The sequence below is a fragment of the Seriola aureovittata genome, chromosome 12 (assembly GCF_021018895.1).
Source record: "Seriola aureovittata isolate HTS-2021-v1 ecotype China chromosome 12, ASM2101889v1, whole genome shotgun sequence".
In the NCBI taxonomy this organism is placed as follows: domain Eukaryota; kingdom Metazoa; phylum Chordata; class Actinopteri; order Carangiformes; family Carangidae; genus Seriola; species Seriola aureovittata.
Genome location: NC_079375.1, coordinates 10,726,931 through 10,744,515, shown reverse-complemented (window position 1 = coordinate 10,744,515; position 17,585 = coordinate 10,726,931). Strand labels below are relative to the sequence as shown.

The window sequence follows — 17,585 nt, the reverse complement described above, 5'->3', positions numbered from 1 at the left end:
ACATACTGTGCTTGATTGACATTTCCCTCACTCTCTTGTTAGAGGTTTGTGTATGTGAAGGTGGGACAAATCACAACTTCAGCTATTTTATTAGTAATTTGTAATTAGTGGCTTAACGTAATTCCAGCAACCTCTTTTGGTAAAGAGGGATTACAAGAAAACTAAGAGTTATGTTAGATCTTGTGATGCTACAGTGATTTCTTCTTTACATTACTAATGTCTTTACTACATTAGGCATTTTTTATTGGTGCAATGCTGCTTGTAAATCTCTAGTTCAAAACTAACTAAATATAAGAAGGACTTGTGCACAAACTTAGCAAAGGAGAAGAGTCGGTGTAACCCAGTCAAGGTTAATTGAGGGAAAACTGAGGGTGTAAAGAGCTCTCACCTAAAACAGGCACCATGACAACAACGCATGTGCCAGAAAATGGATCAATGAATTCTTTTTAAGTATGCTTGCTATTCTCTGCTCCCAATTACTCTTCTCCTCTCCGCTCTGAAACAGATGTCTGTCCAGATAAGCTGCCCATTTTGTAGCCGCAGAATCCTGTTTCCCTCCCCAAGGCTATTTTCAAGGGCCAGATAACTCAGTAGCTCCCACAGCACTGTGCAGCATAGATAATAAAACTCCCATTTGACGTCGCAGACCACTGGCCCTCCGTACAAACCCATTTGACACACAATAAGCACATCACAACAGACATATCTGCCACATCATCTGCTGAAGGTCAGCTTGAGACTGCATTGTGCAAAGATGTCAGCTGGAGGAACACTTCATATGTTAGGGGGCAGTGTTAACTTAAAGGTTAGAAAATATATTTGTGACTGCAAGGTCGCATTGTGAATTAATTTTAGTCTCCCTAGTAACCATCATCAACTGGTACTATTACTATATATTACTGGCCATCACAAAAGCACGAAGAAAGCATCATCAAAATCATAGATATAGGGCGAATACCAGGATGTGAGAGTGACGTAAAGCCATTTTTACATAAACCGAAAACAATTCATGTATCTGTGTGGCTTCACCAAGGAAACTGCTGCTGTGCTGCATCGGTGCACTGGATATAATTCCTCCCACACATCTTCCCACAACTCTTCCATTCTGTTTTTTATTTCAATGGGACCACTAATAAAAGTGAGTCAGAGCAGATGGATAGGCAGCTCTCCGGTCAGCCAGGCCATCTGTTATTGTTCGAACATGCGGCCAGTTGCCTTAACACAGAGCTGATCCAGGACCTGAAACGTATGCTGATGTGCTGATGCGGCATATGGTGATCTCCATCCTTCCAGTGCCCATCATTGACACACCCGCGAGAGCGTACACATGAAAATAAACTACAGCTAGAGCTGAGGAAGAGGAGGCCGACGATGAAGACACGTGAACGCACTCACAAACCATATGCATGTAAATATGCATTCCTGTATGCTCATACGCACCCCCGTGAACACCCACACATGTGCACAGTACATAGATACACACAATGCACACAAGCTACTCACCAAGGGCAGCAGAAAGATTGCAGTCAGCAGGTAGGCTCTCATTGTCTCCTGTGAAGCGCTTGTATCCAAAAGGCGCCACAATACGTGTGTGTGTGTGTGTGTGTGTGTGTGTGTGTGTGTGTGTGTTCACTGGGATGCACTCCCCTCAGTGTACCCACACTTCAGCATCAAGGGCTCTGAAATACAACACAGAGGGAAAAGACTGTAAGCGAACAAACAACAACACAACAGCATTATCACTGTATTATTTGCTTCTACTTGTGAGGGCCATATTAAAGGGGCAATATGAAAGTTTTCTCTGCGGCTCAACAGGGTTTCTTGCCGGGAGCGTGTGGTGGTGATTGTCGCTTGACCAGCGCTTTGGCCGTAGTTGTCTTTATAATACAAGAGGTTATAATACAGCCTCTAAGCAGTGTTACGTCTTCAGGGCAGATTGGAGACTGCAGTGAGTAAGTGAGAAAGTGATGAGACAGGTTGGGGCTAACTGGTTAGCGTGCTAACTTCAGAAGAAGAAAATCTGTGATGGAGAAAAAAGTTAACATTGGCGTTGCTTTCCACTGCTGGAGACAGCTGTTGGTGAGTAAAAGAATTAGGTTTGAGGCTTGATTCACAATGTTTCTTCTAGACTGGTAAGTCAACAGTTGTTAAAGCTAATCTTATCTATGTAGTGATAGCAAAACTTACAAATAGCTCCTTCAAATAAAGCAATGTGCAGATATATGTTGTGCTATAGTAACATATGCTGATGCCATGCTAAGATGTATAACATGATATTATTATGGGTTTTAGAAACTGAGTTACTGCTTTTAAAGACTTCAACTTCATTGTGTTAAAATTAAAAGACACAAAACATTACAGCAGGCTGAAAAGCCGAGAGAACCACATACTGTACTGTGAATGTAATTTGTGGTTAATTTGGTTTATTACTGTAGAAAAACAAAAATGTGAAATCATCCCAAAATGGAACTCAAACACTAATCTGAAGCAGTGATTTATAGAGCAGGTTAATATTATACTGAATAACCCTTTTTCCAAAAAAAACATTTTACTTTACACAACTATCTAATCTGTATCGGAGTAGATGCCTATATTTTTAAATAGCATTCAGCATGAAACACTTTTACACAAGCACGTGGCATCTTTTCCCATTAAACCACAGGGTAAAAAAAGGAGTCTGATTGCTGGTCTCATGTGTATTATATCTAATTTTATATGTAATACATTTTTAAAATTAACAACTCTCCTGCTCGATCTGTTTTATACAAGTCTATATTATTTTTTATATCCTGCTCTATTTTACTCTTAAAATCATGGTTCTATGTCTTTTTGTCTCCTTGTGCTTCGTTCATATGTTGTCTTAATGCTTTTTAATGTCTTATACACAGTGCTGCACTTTGAATGGCCTCAACTGTATGTGTACATGATGAGAACCACAGTCACAACATAGCATAGTTGTAGTTTTTGCAAATGTTAAACTGGTAAAATGAGTGAAAAAGAAACTGAAATCAATGAAAAGACTAGAGCTGAAACTATCGGTTGATTAATCAATTAGTTGAGTGATAGAAAAATACTCATATGCAACTATTCTGATAAACGAATAATCGTTTGAGTATTTGCTGCTTCTCTTATGTGATAGTAACATTTCATGTTGTTTGGTTTTGAGGTGTTAGACAAAATAAACAACTTGATTGTGATGAGCATTTTTCACTGTTTCCTGAAATGTTATAGACTAATCAATATATCCATCAAGCAAAGATGAATTGATGATGGTTAAACTGTTGCAGCCCTTCTCTCTTGACTCTTCTCAAAAAAATAAATAAATAAATAAAAATAAAAATTCACACACAGAAACAAACACACAGCCATTTAGTGGGTCTGTGTCATGTCATATCTTGTCCCCACAGAATCTGACACTCATAAAACCTCCTTGATCAAATCACAGAGGAAATGTTGCTATTTTCTACTTAAGTTATAAACAGCAACAAAAAAACATGTCATCACTTAAGCTCTAAATTAAAGCAGAAACTTGAGACAAGGGAGGATTTATGAAGGACAAGTTGATTAGCAAAGGCAAAAAATTTGGGAGGATCACATAAATTTCCTTTTCTCCTCAAGACGATAGAATTTATGTGTCTGGGGTCAGACTTTAAAACAACCCCCTCCCAAACCCACCCGCCTTCCTGTCTTACTCATCTGCACAGCTTCCTGAAAACATAATGATTCACTGCAAACACAAAGCACACACTGGCCAGCACCAGCAGAGACACATAACACACACTTACAATGAGTGAAACAGCACAGCGTGTGCACGCACAAACGCACACACACACGTCTCCTCCCAAAGCTAATTCATGCACACACACTGACAAATTCCGCTCTGTGTCCCTTCCCTCTAGAACTGAATCCAATTACCTCTAAAGCATCTCTTGGATGCTTTATCAAGTAATAGGACAGACCGTGCTCAGAGGGAAAACCGGGAGATATAGAGGGAGGATAACACGTGTCAAGTAAGGCTGAAGCCAAACTGTTGGGATGAACGTTTAAACAGAAAAAACAATCAGAATCAACAAAGATCAACAAATACACAATCAGACGTGAGCAGAGACAGACAAATAAAGAGATGGACATGGGATCAGGTAGCTTTGTTTCTCTGTTTCTCTCGAAGCCAAAAGATCACAGCAGCCATGTTGCTAGGGGATGTAAATTAAGTCAGAAAAAAACAAAACAGCCCTTGGTATTTAGAAGATATGGTATTGAGGAAGCACTGGTGCAATAAACAACAAAAAGGGCTAAACAACAAACTATCCTGTGGGCAAGAAAGCAGGGGAGTCTACGCTCAGCTCTGGATGTATGTGACATGTGAAGCTTCATACTGATGGGAATTTAAGCAGAAAATCAAAATGCTGTTTATTCCAGTAGGAAAATACCTGAGAGGCATAACTTAAGACATAATACAAAATAGAAAAGGATGCAGGGCCTTACAGGTTTCCAATTAAAATTAATAATGGCTTAATCAATTGTAAGGCACTGAACTTGACCAAAGACTGGTGAGAAACACAATCAGCCTGTGATAGGAAGAAAATCAGCCACAAGACTGTGTGTGTGTGTGTGTGTGTGTGTGTGTGTGTGTGTGTGTCACCAGTTACAGATGCAAACAGAGAAAGGCACCAGAGAGAACTGAAAGCTCCTCAGGTCTGTGCACCATCTTTAATGATTTATCCCTATTGTAAACGGGAATTTCGAAGATGCGTCTCGCCATATCAGCTCCCTCCTCATGTGTGTTGAATTCCTCTGAACGTCGAGGTGCATGAATTATTCATGCTCAGTTTAAACGGATCCCAGTAAGACAGGAGAAGCTTCCAATTAGCCCGAATGCAAGTCTGTTAATGTCTGTAGTCAGAGGGGGACTGCGTGTCTGTCAGTGTGCAATAACGCACCCATTCAGGTTCATTACTTCTTGGCAGCTTTTCTTAATGCTCCTGTGTTACAGATCATTCAGACCATATAGCTCATATTACAGGAATAACAGTCTGCTGCTATTTTCTTAGTGTTTAAATGAGCCTGCAGCTTGCAAAACGGTTTGTAGGCACATCGGAGACAGTAGAAAAATACAGCAGTCTTAGTTACTATCAATCAGTGACAAATAATTTTTCTCTCGCTGGTGAAGAATAAATAGGCAAAATTTGCCCTGCCTTTTCCCTTATATTCTCGCTTTCGCAAACGTTTAATTCTTCAGTGCTTATGGGTGACCTTCGCTGTGCACATGGAAAACATCAGCAGGAGGAACGTCTGCCTCCCGCTTATTTACTGTATACCGCACTCGAGATCCATCCACAGCTTTCCTACGGTCACTGAAGAGACATACGATTTTTAAACGGGTAGGCTTCAGTGAAAACCTCCTTCATTACTCAGCCGCAGCGAAAGCTAAAGATTTGAGTAGAAGCGCGCAGCAGTCGGCGTGGAAAACAAGTGAAAGGAACTTACCGATGCGTAATTTTCAGAGGCGCAAATATCTACACATGAAGCCATCGGTATTCACGGATCCCCGCGGTGTTTCGCTGTGGATTGCCACGGAGAACACCTTGTTTTACTCCTAACACGGTTATCAGCTCGTCCGGAAAATGACAGGTGCCGTTAATGCTGCTGTTGCTGCTGCAGGACGCACTCACCGCGTTGGCTGCTGCTTCTGCGGCACCTCGGCGAGGAGGAGGAGGAGGAGGAGGAGGAGGAGGATGAGGAGGTGGAAGTGGAGGATGGTGTCAGTTCCTTCGGGATTCGCACCTCATCAGACACAGAGGCAACAAAGTGAGACAACAGTTTAGTCTGCAAATGCAGAGATGCAGCTGGAGGAGGAGGGAGCCTTTAAAACAAAAACGTCTCAACACTGGGATGGTGAATAGAAAGAAAAAAAATCCTCTTAAATGTATTTGCCTCTCATGCGTGGGACTTTGATCCAAAAAAGAAACTATTCATAAACTCTGTGACGTTTGCGCGTGCGCTTCTAACACGCTCCAGAAGGCACAAGGTCCGGCTCCATGCTGGGTGCAATTTGTGAGGCACTGAGTCGGCAGATGATGTGTGTGACTCACATTTAGTCAAAAGTTTAACATCTGAATTCCTGCCTGTGTTCCACAGAAATCCCACAGTGCATGTTAGTCAAGATGTGCTGTGACATTTTAGTTCAAAAAGCAACATTATCCCCACAGAAGTGACCAGTATAGTGGCAACTGTAGCTGCTGGCAACCCTGTTTACTTTCAGCACCATGGACAGCGACCCAACACCTGCCTCAGGGCATCAATGAGCCAAACGAAATAAACCTCAACTGAAGTCATCACAACATCTGATCTGCAAATAAAACAACCGTTTCTGTATGAACTGAGATGTGTATACTGAGAGTTGTTTTAATTAAAACATCAACAGGATTGTTGCAATCCAGGGTGGGGCAGGGCCAGAGGGGTGCAATACTGGACAGAGGTACTAGACCACAACCACAAAAGAGATGCAAAATGATCTTAAGATGCAAAGAGAAGAAACACAAGTACAAGGAGATACAAAATGAAGACAGGGGTCTTTTATATGTCCGTGTCCAGGGGCCCGCTGTCTCATAATCCATCCATGACTGTAGGCTTCTCAGATAAAACAGGAGCTGTTTACTGATATTATTTCATATTACAATATCTGAAGTTGTTAATATGTTGTATTTATTTTACTGAATAGACAAAGTAATTATTGATAATGAACAGACCTGGAGCTTTAAATGTGAGCCCATTCAGTTTTTAAATCCGCCTCTGGATCCATGCTAAATATTTTCCAGTGGGAGTCTTATGCAGCCCAGTGTTTTGAGTGCAGGGCGACACAGAGGTGATTGATCACCCAGCTGGGGCCTGTTGATGGGTTGGCCATAAATCAATGAGGTATAAAAAGTATTAAACCCTGCCATGTTGTGGATATTCTCAGAGAACACAACCGGAAATAGGAAAGGCCACAATGACTGCCATGAAGATACTAGCACTATCAAAACATATTAAATGTGGAGGAAAAAAAAAATCCAAGACAACACCTGATTGGATGAAGGGTAGTGACGCACGTTTCCTGCCGTTCCCGGAACATTTTAACACTGTTACTGGACAAGCCTCAAGGACATCCACGGCAATGCTTTCTGATTGAGAGAAATTCAAAAATTCTCTGTCACTGCAGTCAGCAGTCTGTAGGCTATATTTGTAGCATAATAGCAGGTAAGACAACGATTGGAGCCTTGTTTCCATGGCAAACACTCAGCTGCATCTTCCAGTGGCTTCAAGTGTTTTGGTTTTCCAATTCTCTGTGAACTTTAGACCAAGCAGTGAGGCAGAGACTGTATCATACACTGCTGTGATAATTACAGTATGTCTGTGTGTGAGCTGAATAGCAAGAAGGGAAGATAGATTTAAAAAACTGTGATTACTGTGGTTTTATTTGGATTTTGCTGAAATATCTCCACTTCACTTTGATCACAAAATGAAATAATCAATTTAGGGTCTCAGGCGTTTAGTCAAGGACACGGTATCACTGATGGTGGATACAATAATTGAAATGTCTGTCGGTGTCAAGGGTCAAACCAGTAACGTCCTGGCTATTAAATCGCCTCTCCACCCTGAGACCAGGACAAATCTGTGTGGTTTTCATTTCAACCAAACACAGCTGGTTATTTCATATTTTAAATTATAACACAAACAGCTGGCTTAGGATAGTGGGTGGGGAGGTGAAGATGGGGGTTACACGTTAGTTGTAGCCTTTACTTTGGGTCCCACTTTCATTTCTTAAAAAGGGAGAGAACAGAAACCTGCACACACAGAAAATATCAGCAAATCCTACCGTTATTTCAACTTAGAATAGTGATGTTTGTCATCTGTTTGGAATTTGTCCAGTAACTAAGACATATGTAAATAGAAAACATCTTACACTCGAATTTGAAATTTCTGGCCTGAAAAATGTCTGGTATGGACATGGACAGGTCATGCTGGGTGGCAACAGCTATTCATAAATCTGAAAGTTTGAAAGTAAAGTCCCTTCAGATAGTTCAAGCTAGTTTCAAACTAATGATTTATGAAATTAGGTTGCCTCAATTAAAATTTGAGAAATGTCTTAACTACTAAAGACTATTAAAGGGTCTAGCGGGCGGGGGCTAGCTGGTTAGCGTGCTAACTTCAGAAGAAGAAAAGGCGTGATGGAAACAAGAGTTAACATTGGCGTTGCTCTCCACTGCTGGAGACAGCGGGGGTTTGACACTAAACTCACAACATTTCTTCTAGACTGGTAAGTAAACAGCTGCTAATGCTAACGTTGGCTATGAAGCAAAACTTACAAATAGCTCCTTTAAAATGCATAAAACAGGCCAATTCAACTGGCGGCCAGTTGGCCAACTCCGGCCTGTCAATCATAATACATTTTTTTCTACAATACGGGGGGGGGGGGGGGGGGGTTTAAGCGACTAGCTTATTTCATCTGCCTGGAGCCCACACACACACAGTTAACTGAATTATACGATGGGTTAATGATGACAAGTAACCATTAACCAGCTGATTGTTCTGGGTGTGTTCTTAAATTCAATCTGAAATGAACAGAGTAACATCTGAACTATCATTCAGAAATTCAGTTTCAGTTTCAGGTCACTCAGAGCAGGGGCAGATTTAGTGATGTGGGGGCTGCTGGTGAACTACTGCACAGTAAAAATACTGTCACAGAAAAATTCCTGTATGAAATCATTGTGTATTACACATTTCCATCATTATAAAATCAGTCTATAATAGTGATTTGTTCAAAATAATGCTGTTGAAGTTTGCTGAATGATACAATTCACAAAACCCATCCCTGGCATCAAATCACAGGCATGTTCAGTTCATCTTGAACTTTTGAATTCTCTTTGCTCTCTTCTGTTGTTTGCCTCTTTTTGTCACTTAAAAAAATGCAGCTTTGTAAGAGATGTCAGAATTAATCAAATTATATGCCAGACAGCTGCCATGATGTGTTCATGTGTTCAAAATCAAATACAATATGGCAAAATAGTTTTTAAAATGTGGCGCCACGTTGTTTCAAGCATAAGTACATATTGATAATAGCTCAGGGAAATGTCCGGCCCCCAGGCCCTAAGCTTTCAGGAAATGGGGCCCCCTGAACAACATAGTTCAAGCCCTGGCGTAGAAGATATATCTTTTGTAAATGTTGTAGGTATTTGTTTTATTCACGTCTGTATATATGGAGAAATATGTGTTTCAGACTTAGTAGTATTCATAGATCATAGAGAATGAGAGGAAAATATCTGATTATGCTAACCTACCTCACATACATAACTCCACTTAGTAAACACTTATGTTGCAACTGGGCTAAGTTTCAACTATCATGAACAGGTGGTGAAAGTTACTTTCCCTCGCTGCTGGCTGTAGCTTCATATTTATTGTCCAGATACAAGAGTGGAATGAATCTTCCCATCTAACTCAGTGAGAAAGCAAATAAGTGCATGTCTGCAAATGTCTTAACTATTCCTTTAAACAGCCCAATTGCAGGTCAGCTTTCCTGCTGTCTTTATCAAATATTTAAGCACTTAAATTATCATAAGTGATGGTCATGGACATGGTTTTTTTTGTTTTAGGGATTTGAGAAAAGAGAAGAGTGTGTCTGTTGCTTTATTGATATAACTCACAGTCTATTGGAGGTGTGTTTGCTCCATTGCTCCGCCACTCGATGAGGCTCTCCACAGGACATCTCCCCCTCACTGTCCGTCTCTCCCCTGCCATCACGCACCAATCCGACCGTTGGATATCCAGGGAGACTCGTCTTTGACAAAATGTGGGAGGAAAGCATCAAGTGGTTGAGTGCTAAGACCACCTCCCCACCCAGTCTCAAAGAGGACACTGTGGGGTACCAGGCAAGACCTCATCCTCACCCTGCATCCCCTCTTCATTCTCCTCCCACATATCTGTCTCCCACTGAGTGTCTCACTTGGAGGAGATTAATCAATCTGCTATGCACATGAGAAAAAGCGGAGGAGGGGGAAGACGGAAAATCCATTAAAATTATGTTGGTAGAAGATAACAAAAAAGAAGAATTAAAAGGAGAACATTTTAAACGGCTCCCACTGTTACTTCAGCCAAACTAAATGAGACGACAATGTTTCACTTGATTACTTTTGATAAAGAAAACAGCACCAAACCACAAACATGATGAAAATACTCATACTCAATACACTACAAGTAAATGTTCTGCACTTAAATCTATCTTACTTAAGTATTTAAGTATAATCAGAAAAAAGTACTTCATGTTTTAAAAGCCTCTGTCAGTGTTATACTATTATGTAATATACAACTATCAGGGGTTGTAGCAGGAAGAAACACCACAGCATTTATTCAGTGAGGGGTGTGTCCTGATTGGATAATTAAAACCACAGGTGCATAATAACAAAGGTATATTAAACTTAACATTTCACAAGAAGGGTTTTGGAGGAGTGTCTGTAAATGGACCCTGCCCCAAATGTATTGATGTTACCCATTTCAAACCCTGTCTCCTTAAGGTGCAGTCTGACAGGATTTTGCTCGGCTTCCCATGCAACAGTGCAAGACATATTTGCATCTGGTCATAAACTGACCCTGCCTCTTCTGCTTTGCACAGTCTGATTTAACTATCCACAAAATAATACAAGCAGCAGAGGCCACATATTTTTGGAATACTTTTTAAAAAAAAATTAATTTAATTCAATTAATTTATTTTTTTACGATAGTTGTGGATTTATGCCCACCATCCCCCCCCCAACTACCTCCTTCTGACTCTAGACAGGGTTGCTTTCAGTGTACTTATGAACATGTCAATATTGCTTCAAGAGACACTTAAAAAATATGAATCAATCATTTAATGTCACTCAGAAGCTGCATAATTTACAACTTCGTGGACTGCTGTTGTTAGATAGCAATGATACCTCACCCAGTTTATGTTTTCCAACTGTATCCATGCCGTTACCGTTTTTGCTAAATCCCTCTCATAAATTTTGCCTGGTGAAATCCAATCTGACTTCACCTTTAATGAAGAATCATTGCTTTGGTTAGGCTCTTCCTTGAAATGTTATGCGAGTCTGTGTCAAGCTTTCTCAGATTTGTTCTGCATGAGAAAGGCCACACCGCCAAACTAAAATATATATTGCTGAAATAAATGTTTAATAACCTTGATGTGAGCATCCTGACTAAATTGTCTTTTATTGTGAGTGTCCATTTTGCTTTTGTGTTGTTTGAGTATTTCAACGCTTTCTCCTCATGAGCACGAGGATTTAACTCAACGCACTGCTGAGCTGCCTGTTCTGGAGCTGTGAAGAAAAGGGCATGCTTGCAAGAATAATATAAAAATAATAATAAATAATTAGCTTCTGCAGTAGGCAGAGGCTTTGTGGCTTATTTGTTTTTTCAGCAAGTCCCAAGATTTTAATAATAATAACAATAAATAATACTAATGATAAATATAATATACAATATAATGATGTCTCTCACAAGTCGCTTTGGATATAAGCATCTGCCAAATGAGTAAATGTAAATAATAACAATATTTATCTAGAAGCTTGAAGTGCCTGCAAGATATGACTCCTTTTATTCAGTGCTGACCTGTTTTACAAGTGTTGTTGAACTTTTGCAGGACATTCTGAATGATCTGTTATTGAAGTAGGTGTTTTGAAATATTTAAGGTCCCCTGTGCAGGCATTTAAACATAAAAAATTCATTACCACCATTAATATAGAAATATTTTCATAATGACCATAAACAAAGGGACCACTGCTTCAACTGGCCTCCGTTTGTTGTGCTGCCAGGTTAAGATTTCACAGGAGGTCTGCTGGATTGCTTTATGGCACACAAAAAAAAAAAGAAAAGAAATGGAGGAGGAAGAGGAAGATACTTGCAGATATTCCAGCACTGAGGGAGCTAATGTTTTCTCACAATGGCAGATGGTGAGATGTGCAAAAGGCTGATGGTAAAATCCTCAGTTGTCCATTCTGAGCTCTCACCCTCTTTCTAGCTCGTTAAATACCAGCTACTTACGCTACCATGGCCAAATAGGAATTTCTTCTTCTTGCAAATAAACTGGTTTTGCTCATCTTGCCAACCAGATTATTCCATTTCACTAACTTCAACTACAAATTCCCAAGTCATTAAGAGTAATTTGAGAATGATATATTGTGGTAAATAATGACTTCATGATGTTTAAATGGTCTCTTAGATTCTTTTTTTCTGAAGCTGTCGATGTCAGTATGACAGTATTGGGCCTGGTCCTCCATTTTGTTCCTGACAGTTCTGTTCAAAAGCTTTTGATTGCCTTTAATGTGCGGCTGGCAGTGCGGATTGACTTCTCAGCGCATGCTGATATAATTGCAGGTTGTCACATAAAGAAAAAACCGGCTCATTGAAATGTTCTGTAATGGATGACACATGTCATCACGGGGTCCTTTCACTAGTGTGGGAGAGGAGAATGACAAATCATCAGCATCAGAAGTCTCAGTAGGGGAGATTTTAGTGCCTATGAGAGTGACAGTGTGTTTGATTGTGTGTTTGTTACCGTGTTCTGGCATTTCCACTGTTGCCAGTCTCTGCAACAGTACTACATAAAGACAGATAGAGAGAAATAATATTTACTCGTTTTTACACAAACTATATCTGACAATATGAAGGTATACAAACTTACACTTCGGAATCAAAAGACATGTTTGTTCAAATTCTGCGAAAAAATTAACAAAAATTAACAATGAGAAAAAGCTCGTCTTTGACTACTTCTTCTCGCTTTTCAGAATTACAGTATATGTAGATGTTGTAGTACCTTTGAATAAATTTTAAAAGGCCTGAAATGTCCACACTTATCTAGTAAGAAGAAAGTAAATAAGAAAGCCAAAACATTAGACGGACAATTAACTAAATTTGTGTAGCAGAAACATAATATTTTTGCGTTCCCATGCAGATTAACTTCTGACCCCTTTTGTGCCAGTCCAAACCACTACTCTTGTTTTGCTCGGTTTTTGATGCTTTTTTATCACCTGCATTTTCTCATCAATTGCCATTCACTGCATTTTTTTACTTTCTGTAATTACCTCTCTATAATAGCTTTAATTTTTAGTGGCAGGGTCCGCTGTTCCTGTGCAGCATTCAAATGCCTATACCCATCAGGAAATCAGCATGCAATCCAGAAATAATGTTTGGTCTCATTTATATCAGCCTCACTCCCTGATGTATTAAGTTCCTGCCAAAGTTGCTAAATGTGCTTTTTGTTAGCTGTTAGTTGAACAGCTATAGGCAAAAGGCTGAACACCTGTCGACACAGCAAGAAAACCAACTGCTTTCACTGTGACCTGCTGTTGTGTGGAAATTACTAGTGGTGTGAAAATCAGATCGCAATAACTTGTGGCATGATGGAAGAAGAGTTTGTATGTTTGTACTGTAAACAGCAGTCAACAAAAATTCTGATACAGTATTAAGGCATGGTTACACCAACACTTAAAATGTCTGAGTTCTGTAACAATTTAAATAAGTTCCAATGCGATCACCGTGATCAGAGGATTAGTAGATCTACACAAATTTTTTGGGTCATCGTCAGCTTTGGTGAACTTTCACCCACAAATCTGTACCCTTGGCCAGTGGCAAGTCATGTTTACAGTGCTGATCTTTGAGCGGATAGAGAGCCAGAGAGTTCAAAATGGAGGAAGTTATGTAGCTCACTGTTACTTTTATTTAACTCTTCACTATCATGGTACGAATACATCTTTAAAATAAGCTAACAAGTTAGCAATTTTGCGAACGGACTGTTAGCAAGCTCATTAGCTCAGAAAGCTTGGGGTGTGGGTGTGTGTGTGTGTGTGTGTGTGTGTGTGTGTGTGTGTGTAAACAGAACAGTGGAGAGAAAATAAAGTTTGGTAGCTAATGTGACTAATTAGTGCTAGCCCAGCCCACTAGCAAGATAACGGTTAGCCCACCAGCTAGAGCAATTTATCTAAAAGCCCTACAAAAAGCCACTACATCACAAGTTTCCCATGCTGATTAATTTTGCTGTGCCACTTCATGTAACCAGGTCTTTACACTACAATTGGTGTTGCCACAGCAACCACAGGTCTTGCCAAACCAGGACTGAAATCTTAAAATTTTTAAAATGACTTTGGCCTTTTGAGACTGTTAAAGCTCATGAAAGAGGATTAAATCCCTCTGCCAGTTTCATTTTGGAAACACTGATCAGCTTTTCAACTTCCCCACAAAAAAAAAGCTAAAATCTTTGGCCTTTAAAACCTTGGCCATGTGCAAACTTGCATGTATCTTTAATATCTCATATTCATAACAAAACACTAGCTCTATGGCCTGCAAAAGCCAAAATACATAAACTGCAGCATGAGGGAGTAATTGGCCCAAGCCTCTGCTTCTTATTATTATTATATGGACCATCACAGAGGGGGTTATGGTTGACTGTGTCTCTGATATTTCAACGAATACTGACGTAGGAACACAAGCAGGTTCAGCACGAGACACATCCATTTGTTTTATATCACCGTTTTTCAGGTTGAAAACATGAACTTGAGAGTTCAAAAAGAGCTAAAACAGTAAATCTATATTCAGTGAACAAGAGACATTGGTATGGAAATGGGTGTGACACATAGAAGCAAAGCAATATGAGAATTAAAGACCAAACTGTTTAGATTGCTCCAATTTTATATTCAGCGTTGGTCTGTTTATTCTACAACAGTGTGGCATTGATGTCTTTGTTTTCACTACTATGACTTTTATTTCCTAGTCACTGCCTAGCTAATGATGGCATTACAAACTCTTCCAAATGGCGTTTCACAGGTTGTGTCTGAACTTAATGGTTTGTTTGGAACATTATGTATCTCCTGAACACATTAAAGTTGAGAGAGAGACAATTAAGCATAATTCCCACCTCCAGTCAGTGAATAATCGCGCTAAATGCACCTGAGTCGGGAAATAGAAACACATTCTTATCCGACGATGACAGTCGCTGTGAGCAAATATGAAACGCTTTTCTATGTCACCAACATTTGTCAGTTTGCAAAGAGTTCTTTATTCAGTTTCTTTTTACATTTTTGTCAACATTTACTTTACTCCTTCCGGTCGTTCTCAACATTTACCCACAACATCCCCAGACCTCAGTCAAACAGGTCTACGTATTAGAAAAGAGCTGCCACACTGATCACTATATACAGTTGCTCAGTTGATTAATGGTTGCCATGTGCAACATAGTAATCACTGTCATTCTGCTTTAGACAACTAATTATAAGGCGAGTGGAAGCCAGCTGTATGACCTCCAGGCTTTGTTCGAGCAGCTGGAGCTTTCAATACGCTACAATGACCATTTGGCCTGTTCTGATGACTGAGAGCTCATGAATCTCCAGAGGCTACATTACAGAATTATTACTGAATGCTACTTGTTGGTGATCTGAATATTAATTCTAGGAATAATGATAATCCCCATGAGACGTTTTGTAATAATGAGATTGATTTCAGATTGTGAAGCCACAGAGTGACTCTTCTAGGGCAACAACTGCTATCTTTTTTGTGCCTGATCATAAACCCACTGCTCAGTCTTTACATTCTGTCTACTCTACATTTACAAATTTTTTTGCCATGTTAGCAGTGTGGCTGTGTGGAGCCAATGTCGGTCAAATTGCAGATTGAAATATCTAAACAACCATTGGATAGATTGTCTCTGGGCACAGACACGCGTATAGGAGCAATACGGAGCTTCGTTAAGACTGTTTCGTGTTGGAAAAGTTACAGTAACTTCAAACTAATATCATTCCTATGAGCCTCAGCTGCACTGAGCGACTGCATGTGAGCTCTGTTTTCTAATGCCTCATACAGTACACAGTTCTGTTAATGTTTCAGATTTTTTAAAATTGTGGTTACATCTGCATCTCTTCTATGTTCACACGAGAAGCCAAGCTGTTATTCCCATGTGTGTGTTGAGTTTCTTGTAATCACTGTTCAGCTCTCTTTCGTTGTATCCTAATAACACAAACCTTCTCTCTCTTTAATTATCTGAGCTCTCGTCTCCTGTTATTCATATCTCTGTACTTATCCTTGGTGATTTTAATATTTACATCTATTGATTTTATCATTCCCTCAATTGTGAATTTAAAGACCTACTGAAGTCTTTTCACATGATACACTTAATCAAAGGGACCACAGATTCTAAAGGTCATAATTTAGACAAAAAGCTCAGCTTTGATTATGTTAATCTGGTGGGTGCATTTGTTGATGAGCATAAATCTTTTAAGGGTCTGTTATCACTAGTCCCAGGTACTGGACTACATTCTGATCTGGCATCCTAATTCAAATTCTGCAAGCCTAGTTTTGTGCCTCATGGTTAAATGCTGAATTTCTACTAGGGGATAAATAAAGTATCTATCTATCTATCTATCTATCTATCTATCTCAACATCTTTGACATTCTTTTGGTAAAGTATTAGAAAGCAGGAAATACACAAGCTGAGGTAGCACAGCAGAAACAAAACTACTATTTTGAGTGGATGATGACAAGGGCATCTTTGGAAATCTATTGATAAAAAGCCTGTAGATCATGTGCATATATATATACACACACATACATACATACATACATACATTCCTACGTACAAACAAAGGGAAAGCAGTACTGAATATTTTCTATGTTTTTTACTCTGTAACCATAACTTCGGTAGTAGCAGCAAGAAGGAATTTCTGATTGTCTATTTGATGAAAACACTGGTGGTTACTCTGTGGGTGTAGCTGCAAAAATGAGCTTTCTATGTGTCACCATGGCCTGTTTGCAATGCATGCCAATGTGTATTTAAAATCATTTACACAAAATATTTAATAGAAGGGGAAAGAAACAAAGACATGCAGTCGAACAAATAGTCACTAAGTAGTTTTAAATAGCACAGATTCCTTCAAGTCACATACAGTATGACTGTGTCTCCCACAGCATCAGGAAAATCAAGGAACAAAATGTTCCTGTTGTCATAGAGACCAGTGCTTTACATATATGGTATTTGTTGGTTATGTGCAGGATTGAGATGTCAGTGTTCTCCTTTTAGATTAGAGAAAATTCCCATTATTTGGTGAATCAAAAGGAGCATGATGTTCACAAACATGACAAACACTTTGCAGTTTTATACTAATCACGGATCAGGATTCTGCTGCTTTATAATTTTCAGAGGTAAAACAAAAGTCCTGGTTTTTCCGATATGCAAGAAGATGAGAGAGATGCTGTGTCTGATAATATCAAAGGACTATTAAGTATTATGTGGTTGCACAGTTAAAGCCTTTCACTTTAGAGGCACTTCAAACAGGGAGTTTTAAGTATAATAATTCATTACATGGTCCCATGAAGTCATGAAATCAGTAAAGAGAATGACTATACATACAGGTGACCTCTAGTTGATATACTCAAAACAACAGGCATGCAGAGAGGGCTGCAGAAATAACCAGCGCTATAGATAGCCTGACATGCAGGCGGACACAGCTTCTGCTTTACCTGGAGTCAGTCCTGCTGACTCTGTTAACAGGCTGGAGGATTTCAACGACCTTACCCACCTCAAG

The 17,585-nt window shown here is 39.6% G+C and overlaps 1 protein-coding gene across 5 annotated transcripts in view; it reads right to left on the bottom strand.

Moving 5' to 3' along the window:
- LOC130179107 (pituitary adenylate cyclase-activating polypeptide type I receptor-like) overlaps positions 1–6,359 on the bottom strand; it is a 30,421-nt gene extending 24,062 nt beyond the window's left edge. For 4 of the 5 annotated variants that reach the window (XM_056391864.1, XM_056391866.1, XM_056391867.1 and 1 more), the window contains exons 1-2: positions 5,488–5,666; positions 1,504–1,679 (exon numbers count right to left, since the gene is read on the bottom strand). In XM_056391864.1, the coding sequence (XP_056247839.1) occupies positions 1,504–1,545 (42 nt within the window). In that variant the 5' untranslated portion in view covers positions 1,546–1,679; positions 5,488–5,666. The other variant, XM_056391865.1, reaches the window with a different exon arrangement.
- Between the last annotated feature and the right edge of the window lie 11,226 nt (positions 6,360–17,585).